The sequence below is a fragment of the Chelmon rostratus genome, chromosome 3, assembly GCF_017976325.1.
Source record: "Chelmon rostratus isolate fCheRos1 chromosome 3, fCheRos1.pri, whole genome shotgun sequence".
Lineage (NCBI taxonomy): Eukaryota > Metazoa > Chordata > Actinopteri > Chaetodontiformes > Chaetodontidae > Chelmon > Chelmon rostratus.
The window spans coordinates 22,063,877-22,078,413 of record NC_055660.1 but is presented as its reverse complement, the minus strand read 5'-3'; the positions used below and the strand labels follow the sequence as shown (position 1 = coordinate 22,078,413).

General features: G+C 42.5%; 2 protein-coding genes across 4 annotated transcripts; one reads left to right on the top strand and one right to left on the bottom strand.

Moving 5' to 3' along the window:
* rfx1b (regulatory factor X, 1b (influences HLA class II expression)) lies at positions 1 to 12,443 on the bottom strand. 3 transcript variants are annotated; one of them, XM_041966868.1, is made up of 18 exons: positions 12,318 to 12,443; positions 10,472 to 10,847; positions 6,382 to 6,479; positions 6,178 to 6,270; positions 4,775 to 4,845; positions 4,326 to 4,620; positions 3,961 to 4,142; positions 3,754 to 3,873; positions 3,365 to 3,486; positions 3,076 to 3,194; positions 2,756 to 2,859; positions 2,500 to 2,651; positions 2,171 to 2,268; positions 1,823 to 1,972; positions 1,502 to 1,713; positions 1,179 to 1,332; positions 1,042 to 1,087; positions 1 to 955 (listed from the first exon to the last, which is right to left on the bottom strand). In XM_041966868.1, exons 2-18 carry the CDS (start codon positions 10,818 to 10,820, stop codon positions 777 to 779), a joined length of 2,544 nt encoding a protein of 847 aa, XP_041822802.1. In that variant the 5' UTR covers positions 10,821 to 10,847; positions 12,318 to 12,443; the 3' UTR covers positions 1 to 776. The 3 variants fall into 3 exon arrangements, with proteins under 3 accessions (XP_041822802.1, XP_041822804.1, XP_041822805.1); XM_041966870.1 differs by having other exon boundaries at positions 6,178 to 6,267; XM_041966871.1 differs by lacking the exon at positions 6,178 to 6,270.
* Positions 12,444 to 13,486: 1,043 nt separating this feature from the next.
* On the top strand, positions 13,487 to 14,178 carry rln3b (relaxin 3b). Its single transcript, XM_041934111.1, has 2 exons — positions 13,487 to 13,782; positions 13,898 to 14,178. The coding sequence occupies exons 1-2, from the start codon at positions 13,608 to 13,610 to the stop codon at positions 14,176 to 14,178; spliced, it is 456 nt and encodes a 151-aa protein (XP_041790045.1). The 5' UTR covers positions 13,487 to 13,607.
* The last annotated feature ends 359 nt before the right edge of the window (positions 14,179 to 14,537 follow it).

Below are 14,537 nucleotides of genomic sequence, written 5' to 3'. Positions count from 1 at the left end.
TACTTCACAAGACCTTCATTTATTAATCCACCAATACAGAATATATAGAATACAAGCTTGTTCAAGCTAGAAATCTCTCAAAGGCACAGGGTATCAGTTAATTGGCCAAATTCATAATGAAACATTCATAACATAAAAAAGTAAAATATGGCATACACAAACAGCTGTCAATCAACATCCATGTGCCAAAAAAAATCCATGGTGCAGCATCATTCCAGATGCTACTCTGATGTTAAAAAAATGTATATTTCAGACAATGGCATTCACTAGTCCAGCTCCCCTGCATAGTCATTGCTTTAAAAGGCAAGGTGAGTGATATTTTTTAATATAGAGCACAATAAAGAACACTGGGGTCTTATCATCTCTCCACAGCAATCAGGTCAGTGGTTAAGGCGGAGCAGAAGGGAATCAAGAATATATATGTATGTATATATATATATGTGCTATATAGTATAGCTAGGCTGGACAGGAGTGGCTACTGACATGTAGCCACTGGACAGACAGGGAAGGCACAGGGAGCGCGGGAAGGGCTGTAAATGATCAGGTGAAGGCAAAGAGAAAAAGAATGGCAGCACAAAAGTTCAAAATACGAAATTGGCAAAGGGCTCTCCCACTCCCTCACATGCTTGCAAACATGCACGCATGCAAACACACACACATCATGGTTTGCAAACCAGAAGCATAGGATGACAGAATGGGATGACACGATGATAGACTTAAAGCCAAGATGTGTGTGTGTGTGTGTGTGCGTTTGTGATAATAACACTAAGGAGTGACTAAGGTGGTGTGCTGTGGGTCTCTGTCAGAGTGTGCAGATTTAAACTCGTCCTGGGCTGCTTGGTGGGCGGCTCCATCGGCTCTTTCTCATCGTCGACTGCACTCAGAGAGCTGGACTGCAGCACCAGATCTCCTGTCTCGTCATCGCTCTCCTCTTCCTCATCCTCCTCTTCTTCTTCTGATGGAGAAAGAGATGTGACATGGCATTAAGTGATCGGTTGACTAACTTGAAGGTATTTGTGAGCAGGACCACTCTGAAATTACCTTTCTCCAGGTCCGGAGAGATTCGGCACTTGATGGTGCTGGCAAACTGCAAGACAGAGTAATGATCGGACATTTGTAAACATATGTCATCATGTACAGACTGAACTATGAGAGCGGCCGCATGTGCAGACACATACTTCTCCCATGACTGCAATGGGTGTCACTCCTTTAGCCTGGGCCACTCTGTGCTCTATCAGGTAGTACATGTACTCATCATACAGCAAGCGGATCAGGTGAAAAGAGCCAAAACTGGCAGCACTGCGCAGAGTCAGGTCTCGGATTACCATAGAACTGGTGAGAAAGCAGTGAAGATATAGAAAATGAACTTCAACATAAAACCAAATATTCTTTTATATATATATATATATATATATATATATATATATATATATATACAACGAGACGATATATATATATATATATTTGTGACGTTTTTGACCTTTTTCCTTTCCCCCCTCACCTATAGAAGGACCAGTTGAGTAGGAAGACCTTGGCAGCCTTTGGTAGGGCAACGGGGTTGTGCTCGTAGGGCTTCAGGGCCTGAGAGACAACGCCGTCCAGCCAGGTAGCCCACTGCTCCAGAGAGTTTTGCTGCTGCAGAGTCATTTTAAAATCTTGCTCCAGCCGCTGTACCACGCGGTCTTCACACTGACACACCCAGGATGCCTGCTCCTGCGGGGGACGTGGGTGGAGAGTGTCAGGGTTCTGCTCCACCTCACCTAAAACACCAATTAACCGTAAAAGCTGAGAAGGGGGAAAGGAGAGAGACAGTAGTACAGACCTGTACGTTAGTGAAGTCGACCCGGTTTAGGTCTGACAGCATCTGGTTGATCTGGGCTGAGTTCTGGAGGACGGCGCGGGCTGCCTGGGCCAGGTGGTTCAGGCTGGTGTAGCGGCGCAGCGTCTGGGAGAAGGAGCCTACACACACCACCTGAAGGAAGGAAAGCAGGAGCAATAATAAGATGCCGTACGTTAGGAAGAAGGCACAAGCAAAGCCTAGCTCACACTCAATGGGTTTTCCAATCACAGGTTGACAGCAAAGAAACACGTGTAAATGCATACCGAGGATACAGTGAGATCCTGTCAAATCTTATGAAAAGTGGTCACTTGAAACGTTGAAGACTATCACCTTTATGCGAACCATCTCTTCTGGGATGTTCATCATGGCGCCTGTCAACCAATTCTCCAGACTTTTGGCAAAGTTACGGATGGCCTGAGTTAAGGCACCTGAGGCAGGGGTGGTGGTGATGTAGAGAGGAGACCGAGAGAGAGGGTATTTGTATTTACGTTTAAACATGCAGGTGTGGTAGAAGGTAAAACACCTCAACTTGCCCACAGACTGAAAGACTAATGTTCCCTCACTGTTTCGGGCTGCCATGCTATAAATCCGTTAATTACTCTTGACTGGCTCACTGAACTGTTTTGTATCCAGAGCTCTTACAGGCTTTAGTAACTTACTAGGGATGGGTCTCAGTACATCAGGGATGAGCATCTCCACCAGAGTCTGGTAGAGCATGTTGTCACACTCTCTCGTCCACTGCAGCACTGGCTCGTACTTGCACAGCAACACCAGGCACGATTTGGGCAGACGCTTCTCAGACTCATTGTGCCTGAAGGAGAAGAAAGACAAGTCATACTCAGTTCCAGCAGCGGCCATGATACATGAGCAGGTATTTCATTCATCTGATTGTTGGAGCGTTTCAGTGACACTTGCAGATTGAGTGATTCCGTGTCACTGCTCTGGCTGAACCTCCAGAAGGATTTCCACAGTGTCTCCACAAGAGTGAACTGAAGGTTGACCATCACGTCCAGAATGGCCTGCGGGGATCACACGTAATAGCACAGAGGTGTCTAAACCGCCTTCACTCTCCTGGTATGTGCCATACAACAATTTCACATCAGACACCTGGCTCCTAAAGCAGGGTTTTAACAGTAAGGACATCAAGGACTATGACCCATGTATGTGGACAGAGAACAAAGCCAACTTCTAATCCAGAGTATCATAATCAGCGTGTGTGTGTCCTGTCTGCCCACCTCACAGTGTTCTCTGTAGAGAGTCTGAAAGGCCTTGAGGTGTTCTAAAAGGATCCCATCGGGCAGGGTTCGATCTTGCAGATCAATGTCCACAAACTCTGGCAGTGGCCTTGATGCTTCTACACAAGATGCAGCAACAGAGACACAGATGGCGCACAGAGTAACAAGAAGATGTTCAGTTCGACATGTCAGAACCCAATCCTCATCACCAACCTCTCTTCTTTTAACAAGAGTGAGTATTGCTTGAAAAGAAATGGTGAACATGTTGCAGGGTGCAGGTGCTACTCACCCAGAAACTGCTGATACTGTTGCACCTGTGCTGAAATGTCACAGAGTGCCGTTGCCTGCTGCTGACCCATCCCACCTGATGTCCCATTGGTGATCCCCTGGGTCTTCTGAACTGGCTTTATCCTATTGGACAGAGTAACCATCAATCAGGGACACATAGAGAAAGGGTCACAGGAGGGAAGACACATCTTACGTTGACAGCAGAGCACTTTAAACAGGCTGCAATAACAAAGCGAAGCAACTGTTACATCTTGTTGTTGAACAAATCTTTAACACAAAGCTGCACTTCTTCCCTGTTCACGTTTGGCTTCACAATATGTCTGTGTGTGTGAGTGTGTACAAATTTCACCCATAGCCAAGGAGACACAGGACGTGGCCACGTGCGGATACCTGTTTTTCTGAGAGAACGGCTGCTGCCTCATCGCCATGTGCTGTTGTTCATCCATCAGTCTGAGCAGAGGAGAACCTGACTTGATCCTCAGACCATAATAGTGGTACTTAGAGTTCCCTCTGAAACACACACGACAGGTTATGATAATGTCCTAAGATACTCATCTAGCAAAATCAGTATGTGTGTGTGTGTGTGTTTGTATATACCTGGTCCCTAATCTCCGTGTTCGTAGCCCCATGAACACAGACCTGATGAGTTTGCCAAAGGATGCAGCATTAACAGGTTCCAGTTTCTGCTCCTGGCAGTGCAGCAGGTAGTGGTAGTAGAGGGTGCAGCGAGGTAAGCTCACCCCCTCCGCCGCCTCGTAGTTATCACACAGCCACTGCACCTGGGGAACATGGACAATGGACACAGAATTAGATTTTCTGAATATATATATAGATATATATATATGTGTGTGTGTGTGTGTGTGTATACGTATATATATATACATACACACACACACACACACATATATATATATACATATATATATAATAAAATAATCTTGACTTTGAACTTGAGTACTCACAGTAGCAGGTGGGGCACGAGAGTTAGGGCTGGAGTAGCTCTGTCCTCCTCCTCCACCTGCAGCTGCTCCTCCTCCTCCTCCTAACACATAACCTCCCTGAATGATGTAGCCCCCTCCGCCGCCAGCAGCTCCCCCGCTATTCGCTCCTGCTGTTGCCACAGAAACCGGCTGCGAGGTCACAGAGCCGGTGATGTCTGACTCAGAGCTGGGCGTGGTCTCGTAGTAAGTGGAAGAGGAGGCGGGAGGGGTCTGCGAGTAGAGGGGCGAGTCGGAGAAAGGGTAGTTGCTCGATCGACTGGACAGGAAAAGACGTGTGTACATACACACACACACAAATAAACAATAGGTTAAGCTGTGTTACTAGGCAAGTCGCAAAGCAAGGTGTCTGATCGATCACGTGTGGGCATGTCTATGCAACATGCACACAGAGCAGGTTCCTCTCTACTCACATGGTGGATGTGGTGAAAGTCGCATCTCCTCCTCCATCCACATACACCTGACCAGAGTACACATGCTCCACCTGCAAAACCAGGCAAACATGAGACCTAAAGCAGCATTCGCTGACTATTTTTACCACATGGGGCCAACACAACAAGGTGTAAAGACAATATTGACATATTATCATTATTTGGTTACATTTATTATATCGTTTTATAAGTTGTTATGACGAACGTGTCAGAAAACAGTTGTCAATTCATGTATCCAGCAGACACGAAGCAACGTTAGCATTCATTTGGGTTGTGTTTGTGTGTATCTGATGAACGTCTGATATCTGTATGATATCTTCTGGTTCTGTTTTTGGTCTCCACCAACCAATATGGTTAATATCTGGGTTTTTATCTGCTAAATGCTCCACTATGTTCATCAGCTAGTCACTAACTTTTTCTGTGTGTCATTACGTGCAGGGCAGGTAGTATTTCATGGGTTTTTAGAGCTTCTTGGCTGGAAACAGCTGCCTGCTGCTGCTCAGAACACAGATCAGAGTGATGAGAGTGAACCCAAACACTGAAGTTGGTGGCTGTAAAATCTAAAACAATGTGATTGAAGATGCTAAAATGCTCCATAAAAGTGAGGTGAAAAGCAGAGTGGGGAATTAAGTCTCTGTGGTTCCATCACTACAGGCGACACCTTTCACATTACAAGTAGACATTTGATCTATTATATATATAAAACACAAAATTATCGATTACAGCAGCCTTTAGTTTGGTCTTTACCAGACATACAGCTCGAAACAAACAGCAATGAACAGAGGGTGAAACTTGATAAATATCAACCATTTTTTTCTAATACTACTCACTCAACATCTTGCTGTTCTACTGAATAAAATGTGCCACGCTCATATCTGGGACACGAGGAATTTTGTTCAGAGGAGCAAGCACAATTTCTGAAACCTGTTTGACAGCTCACCATCATCATTGCTATACAGTACATAAATGGAAGTATTTAACAGCAGACAAGGTAGTTTGAAGATGGGCAGGTGTTAATAAATACAACTTGGAAGACAAAGAAGTGCCAGGGTTGTAGTCTGCCACTGACGTTGGCTGTGAGAGGTGATCCAGAAACAATCCTAACAGCTCATTCACTTATACTGGGAAACAGCATGACCTGCAGAGTTCAGTATTCAGGTACATCTTAGACAACCTGAGGAGGCTGCAGGGAGAGTGAGTGACAAACATGAGGGAATGAAAGAGGAGGAATGTGAGAAGACATCCTACATCCCTCTGTTTCTATCTGCCTGTAACACTAGACAGAGCCAACACTAATTCACACACCATCACATTACCTTTACACTTTAACTACAGGTATCTATTGTCTTAGATGATAAGAGGAGATGCTTTGTTTGTCTGTTTACCTCCTGGTTAATGTGCACAGACTGGAGGTTGTTGATGTGGCCACTCTGAGTCCTCTTGGCTGCCTGCGACACTGCTTGCAACACTGACCTCTGCTGGTGAGTAAAGCCATAGTGACTGATATAACTTTGGGTGCTCAACTATTTGTCGTGACTTGCTCCTACATGGTCAAAAAACAAATCCAATGCAGTTTGTGTGCATCTTACCTGCTGTGTGGTCTGCACTGGTTGGACCACCTGAGTAGGAACACCAGGGGCAGATGGGCTGGAGTCGGACAGGCTGTCGTTGGAGTGAACAGAGCCCTCTAGGGATGGCAGAGGGAAAGTGAGGGAAATAAGTTTCGTCAGATGATCGAACAAATCTCGACAGAAAAGCCAGCCACCATTACCACAAGTTCAGTACTCACGACATACTGCTTCCAAATTGTAATAACAGCCACCGCAGAACATTTTATTTTTGTTCAGCTGAGGAGAGACTGATCGTGGGGAGGAGAAAGAGTGTGTGTCTGTCCAACTCTCCTTTCATCCTTATATCTTGCATGCAGAAGGACAGCCTTGGACAGCTAATCTCCCCAGATGGAGAGAGAAATCACTCCATCTCAAAAACATGCAGATCAGATGAGAGAGGAAAATGAGAGATACATGAGGGATGATGGATAAGGGGAGGAAACAGAGGATGAAGGGTGGGTGGGGGAGAGGGCTTTGTTTTCTTTGTATCCTTCAGGTGAGGTGACTATTTTGCACTGTCCAGTTTCACTGTGCTGCTCTTACTTCAACCTGGGTTAAATGTTGCAAACGTATATAGTTAAACTTAAGTCAGCACAACTCTGTACAGCCCACTACTCAATTTTAATTTTGCATTATGATAACTGTTGAAAAATGAAAATCAGTCTCTCCTCAAATGTTTTGAACTTTTGACTTTAAATTCCTCCCATAACACAATTCAAGAGAAATTAATACTTTATAAATACATTATCATAAGAGATTACATGGCGTTTCAGTCCACTAGTTAACTATTAGTTAAAAGAGGGTGCTGACTAAAAAAAAATAATAATAATGAAGGCTATACCAATCTATGCATCTTTGTTTAGGTCTACCCAATCCTAACAATTGCAGCTCAGACCAGATTACTGAGCTTTGGAGTTGGCCCATGAAACAATCACCCATAAAACAGGTACACTTAAAACAGATACAGTATATGCTTCACATTTTCCATCACGTATTGTATGTAGGGAAACGGCTCTGGTAAATTGTCATAGACATTTGTGTTTTGTATTTTTTAAAACATTTTTAGCAACAAAATTAATTGATAAAGATATCAAAAAGATATGTAAATTGCTAATTAAAATAATCCTAGTTTTAGCCCTTAATTCACATTTAAGTAGTGTATATACATATACATATAGTAGACTTCAATTAGACAATTTTTGCCCATTTAACTGGCAAAGACATGATGTTGTAAAATCAAATGAGCTTGACTGCTTCTACACAATCCCTGCTGCAAAATCAAATTATATTTAAAAGAAATTTTCCTCCTACAGTTACTGATATTATAAAGGCCCGGCTGACCAGAAAAACATTTTTTCCTGTCTTTATGTCTTCGGTTTTGTGGTGTTCAAAAGAAGAACGTTGTTGTGTATTAAAACCCTCTCTCTGTGTATAGTTATACTGTATTCAATGGAAACCTTTAAGTACATGATTCTAGCCTGGTATACATCTGGACATATGGAGCAAAAAAGCACTATAGCTACAGTGTATCCTCTTACATGAAGCAGGATCACTAATGCCAAGATCAGACTACACGAATCTAGCCCAATTTTGAGACGATTTTATCATGGGCAACCAATTACCCACCTTGTGGCTGATCATGAACGACAATTGGGCATCTGTCTGTGTTAGCGGTGATGTCTGAACTTGCGCGTGATCGTGACATAAGACATGCTGTGAATGGTCGGGCTCATACATGTAGTCTTGCCAATCATATAATCATATATATCGTATATGGCCCTGTGATCATTAGATCTGACAGAGTGACCATCATCAAAGACAAAAAAATTGTGTAGTCTGATCACAGCATAAATAAACTGCAAAACTGCGCTAAGTAGAACCCAGCTCTTTATACTGCAGTCCTTGCTTAAGACACGAGGGAGTGGCAAGTTTTAATAAGCACAGTAATTCAGCTAACTTAGTTGTCCTACTTCATGAGAATGAGATGAGCCCCAGGCCTGTGAGTCTCTCATTCTGGGTGAGAGTGCACAGTGTTACTTGACACTAGCAGGCAAAAAGATCTATGAATAGACAGCCCTAAAATAAGATACAGAGACACCAGTGTTGGGGTCAGTTCTCTCCCACTTTCACTAGTTAACTCCATATTTTAAAATACTAAGTGATTTGCTTATGAACAAACATTTAATTTTTAATTCAGGATACATTTTGAAAGGGCAATGGCCTGAATGAATTTAAACTAATATGTGAAATAGGTCCAAAACCCTGTGAGCAGATTTTACATTAGCGACCATAGGTGCTATCTTAATCTAATTTTTTTGTGCCACTACAGGAATTACAATAAAAAAACAGAATTATACCACCAACTCCCTATAACAGCAAAAGCAGCAGAGTACAAGTGAAGTCAGGTTTCATCCATCAGCTCCCACGTTAGGGACTGTGCAGCCTAGCAACCCATTCCATCAGCCTATTTTGTCCTCATAATGTATGAACTCCCCGACCAGACAGGCAAACTACGTCAGTGTTTTGTTTTTTGTTTTTTTTTTAATCCTAACTGGACTTAAATCTCTCCTTCTCTTTATTCTAGCCATCAAATCAAAATATTTTAAAGATGGACTGTAACTTAGTAGGGCAGAGAGCCTGCAACCAACATGAGCAAGAAACACTGAATTAACAAACTAATTATCACCATAACTAATAACTATTATATGCAGATTGTTATGCACAAATGTAGTCAGATGATTCCTAAAATGTCTGGGGATGTCACTGGAACATGGTTTAGTGCCAACCAGGGCCGTAGCATTTGATAACCAGCTCCAAGCTACACACTAATTCCGAAAAATTCCTGCTGTTAAAATGTTGATGAGCAAGTGAAATCATGGCATGGAATAAAAATAAGAAAGTGACTATGCCCTTACTACACATTTAAGTGCTAAAATGATCACCAAGGTCAACTAATGTAGAATGAACTGATTGCAATGTTGATGATTGTTTTGTAGTGGTGGTAATTTAAGTAGAAATAATGAATTGGTTAATCGTTTAGTGTATAAAATGTCATAAAAATAGTAAAAAATGCACATTTCAAGTCTCAGAGCAAAGGGTGATCCAAAGTTACATTTCCATCGCAGGCACCAGGGTCTAAATTAAGTTATGGATACATTATTTTACCCCCTCAAAAAGTCCCAGACCAGGGGATTGGACTTTGTAAAAGTACATGAACTTTGGGGGGGGCTTGCAGGGCTAAACATTTGTGATTGGATGAGTACATGCAGCATTTTATTTTAGTCACCATTTAATAAAATCTGCAACCGCAAACCACTTTGTTTTTGTTCATTGGGCTTCAACATATCAACATGGACTTACAGAAGAAAGCAAGCAACAGATGGACAGATGACGAAGCCCAGGCCTGTGCTGTATACTCAGTGCAAAAACGATGTGTAAAAGCAGCCATTGCTTTTTCATATGTCAGTGGACTTATTTGCCTAATCTTCACTGGTCTCTAGACCGCAACGGAAATGCAGTTAAGAAAGGAAACTTTTAGGTCCCTGAAAAGTAGTTCTTGGGACTAAAATTTCCAGGTGCTTTGGGTGGAAATGCAGCAAATATTAGCTTTTCTCCCTTGATAAATTACTTAAACAATCATTTCATTATTAAAATTGTTGACAATTTTCTCTTGATTGACTGATGAATTAATCATTTTGCCCATTTTGGTCAATTTTTTTTCTCTAGCCAAAATGTAAGACATTTTAAGACATCATGATGGGCTTTGGCAACTTGAGACAAGCATTAAAGCATTTACAGATGCCCAGGCAAAGATTTATACACAATTTTCCTCTGCCCTGTTTGGTAACCAGAATCCCTCACTATGTACTGGACAAACTGTCAGCCTCCAACTACCATCCAGCCTGTTGCTCATACTTTAGATACAGACCTGAGGACAAACTGAAGCTTGCTCAGAACGCATGTCATATCATGCCCTCCTGTTGCCCATGTGAACTAGAAAGTGTGTATTATGTGTGTGAGTGCAGTATGTATTATGTAGGTGTTTGTCAGTTGTTCAGCAGTCTCTCACCTGTAACAGTTACGATGATGTACTGAGGCGAGCTGCTCTGGCCATTACTCTTCTGGACTGCAGAGTGCTGGATTTCGGGGGTTACATAGTGCTGCGTGGGAGTGGTCAGAACCACTGCTTTCTGGCTCTGGGCCTGGGTGGGTGGTGCTTGAGAACAAAGTGCATCCTGTCCTGTTTTTGAGGCAGTGGCTGATTGGTTAGCTGATGCAATGGTTCCAGAACTTGGTGGGATCTCGGACAGGAAATGCGTCGTCTTTGCGGATGAGGGTGTGGTGGCAGCAGGTGTTGCTATGGTTACTGTGTTGGCCTGCTGAGGCTGAAGGTCCTCCGAGTATCCAGAAGTTGCCATGGCAACCAATGCTTTGACGAACTCGTTCTGTGGATAAAAAGAGACAGCACTCATTAATAAAAGAGCTACAAACATAGCGGCAGTTTCCCTTGGTCTGTAGAAGACATAGGTGCACATATGTAAAGGGGGATTTAGATTTAAAATTTTACATTTTTCAATAACAAATATGAAATTTCACAAAATATTGGACCACTATTAATACCATATCTGAAAAGCTAGAGGATATAATAAATAAATGACACCCGAAAAGCTCAAAGACAAAATATGCTAAAAAAAAAAAAAAGTCCAGTGGGGACAAACTGCAACCATATGATCTGGGAAAAGTCCACACCGAGTTCACATTCATTTAGCTTAGGTGGTGATCCCAGCGTGGTGCTACGCTTCAGCCTTTTAACGGTAGGGAAAACCCTGCAAAAATATGGAGCAACACACTTGTGGGTATATTATTTCTCCTATCTACGTTTTGGCCACACACAGACCTGGTGTGTGAATGCTTGTTTGTGTGTGTGTGTGTGTGTGTGTGTGTGTGTGTGTGTGTGTGTGTGGAACATAAACCAGAGGAGGAAGTAAGGCTTTTGTGTAAGACTTAGCAGTAGTCTAGAGCTTTTCCTGTTTGGTCCAGTATAAAACAACCAACATCAACCAATATAAATAAAGCAATGGATCAAAGTTCCAAAATAAGGTTCACTGACTGTGACCATAGTGTTTCAAAGTGAAATAAAACAACTTAATGACTAACTAAAGATGAGAATATATGCGACCATGGACTGTCCCAGATCTGTAATATTCATCATTGGTTACACTGTCACTCAGGACTTTTAGGCCATCCCACTGGAAGATAAGCCACTCCTGCGTAAACCAACACGGCAAACAGGACAATCAGATGATCATCGGCACACCGTGTTCACGGGATTGACCTGCCGTGCCCAATGTCAGACCAAAAACTTTTTCAAAGTCACAAAAAGATAATGAAACATACTACACTCATATCTCAGCGCCTAGTACTCATAAACGATTTAGTTGCGTGAACAGTTTCGCGTGCTTTTCTGTACCTAATGTTTCTGGATGGCTTGCTTGAAAAGTGAGTTGAGAAAGCGAGAGTGATAGCTTCCCCAGCTAGCAGCTCACGTTGAGCTGTGACGTTAAAGCGAGCTAGCTAGTTGCTAGTTACTCGTGTTAGACAGTCAGTAAATCTGCGACCACGCCACCATCCACGTCTCATTAGGATTTTACCGTTATCGAAACCGTAAAAACCAGCCTGAACATTTAAAAAAATTAGCAAAAAAAGTACAACTGGCGCTACATCACACCCGCCATCTTGTGCTCTTATCAAAGATCTGACATCGCCATAACAACGTTTGGAAAGAAGCTAGCAACCACTTTGATCACGGACACATTCGACCAATGTCACGTTAACGCTGACGACTGTACAAACAAGCACACGTATGTAATTAAGACAAAATTAAATGATAATTCTTATATATTTTACTTTTTCACCTCTAGTTTATCCCAGTATTGTCCTTTTTAGTCGTTCAAGTTTTTTTCCTTAGATTTAGGTTGTTATTGTTGACTCCCGTTGCTTGGTTCTTGTCGCCAGGACTACCGTGACTATGGCGCCTTGCCTTCACCGGGGCAACTGTTGCTACCCTCTCGTCCTCGCCCCGCCCTACACTAAATGCTGATTGGCAGACTTGGGAGGTGGTCGCAGCGTCAGTAAAATAACCGATCGTTGATTGGTAAACAGACCCTGTCTGTCACTTTCACCAGAGCTTCACGTCAAATGACGACTTCTAATGGTACTTTTTTGATTGCTCAGAATGTCAAACAGATAGACGGAAAATCAGAATCAGACTCCGAATAGGCTTTATTGGCCAAAAATGTGTGCACACACAGGTATTTCATTCCGGATTTTCGTTGCTTTTAACGTAGCTACTAGCACAGGCAGAAATAGACATACAGCAGAATAAAGAGTGGTCAGAAATGTAGTGTATACTAGCATGTGAATATATATATATATATATATATATATATATATATATATACACACACGCACACACGCACACACACACACTTAAATATATACAACTAGGAAACAATAAAATATAGTGCAAAGAAATATTGAATGTTGAATGAATATGCAGGCTACATGTAGTTGATGATTCTGTACAGATGATGGGAGGTTGTGTCATGAGCGTCGATCATTTCACAAAAAAAGGTTGCTAACACTGCTTATCTCTGCTCCTTCTATGAGCTCATACAAATAATTAATATTGTACGACATTCGGAAGTTCACAATTGATTGAGTCACTGCAGTATCACTGGTTGGCCTCTGAAATCTTTCTGTAGTGGTTCTTTGTGTATTTGTGTGTGCCACAACAAAACATATAGCACCCTAGTTATCCTTGAGGTGAATGGATAAAGCATGCAAAGCAGACAGCGAGATGGAGATTATGTTGGTGACGCACAGCACAACCCAGGTGATGTAAGGGACAGAAAGGCCAAGAAAAGGTCACAGGTGATTAGATAGCCAAGAGCTCTGTTGACATCGCCTCTGGCATCATTTGCTACTTGATCAAAAATTTTCATTTTCCCTGTGTGCATTGTTGCTCCTAAAGGTCTCTAGTCTTATCTCTGGGCATGACAAAGAGAGGAGGTGAGTTGAGGTCCTTCTCTGAGATGCTGAGGCCTATATAAGATAGAGGCTATCCAGTAACAAACTCAAACTGTACAGACACCTCAAGCAATTTCCAGCTTTTGAGATTCTGACGACATCTTCTCTCTCTCACCATGTGGAAGGCAGCACTCTTGACCCTGTGCTTGTTGGTGGCATTGGTAGACAGGGTGCAGTCCAATGACGATCACCCTTCTTTCTACGGGGTTAAACTGTGTGGAAGAGAGTTCATACGAGCAGTCATCTTTACCTGTGGTGGTTCTCGTTGGAGGAGAAGCCTGGGAGACTCAGGTAAGAATGTGTGTGTGTGTGTGCAAAAATAAGGATACAAATTTATATTTTATGATGTGCCACATTTTCATGGGTCAAGCTGTAATATAAAGAGCTTTACCCTTGCTTTTTTCAGCTCTTATTGGAGAAGAGGCCTTTGACCCATGGAACACAAATCCCATTCCTGAACTTACCAGCAAGCAGGATCCTGCAGAGTCCCAAGCATGGAGAGCTCAAACATCAAATGTTGCATCTGTGGCTGCTGGATTCAGCCGCTCAGCTCGCTTGCCAATCTCGGACGAGGTGCTGGAGGCTCTACGGAGTGCAGATAGGAAAGGACGAGATGTAGTGGTAGGACTGTCCAATGCCTGCTGCAAGTGGGGCTGTAGCAAGAGTGAAATCAGCTCTCTGTGCTGAACTTTATAAATGCTATATATATGCTACTCTCTACTCTACTTTTTTCGTATATGATTCCTTCATTTCTTCACACTAACAATTCTAAAAATTACATATTCCATCGAACTCACCATCCATGTGACTGTTGATACAGGAATGTGATTGTGTATCTAAAACTGGTTCACTGACTGATCTGTGTTTAATAAAGTACTGTGTACTTGGTATAAAAGTCTCTGTTCCTCTTACAAAAACGATACTCAAATGATGTTTCATGCTGCTAGAGCACTTCCACTTTTCCAAACTCTTGTTTCAGAAATAGTTTTGACAGGGATTTCGAAATGAAGGGAAGTGGTGATGAACATATTTACAAAGCACTGAAA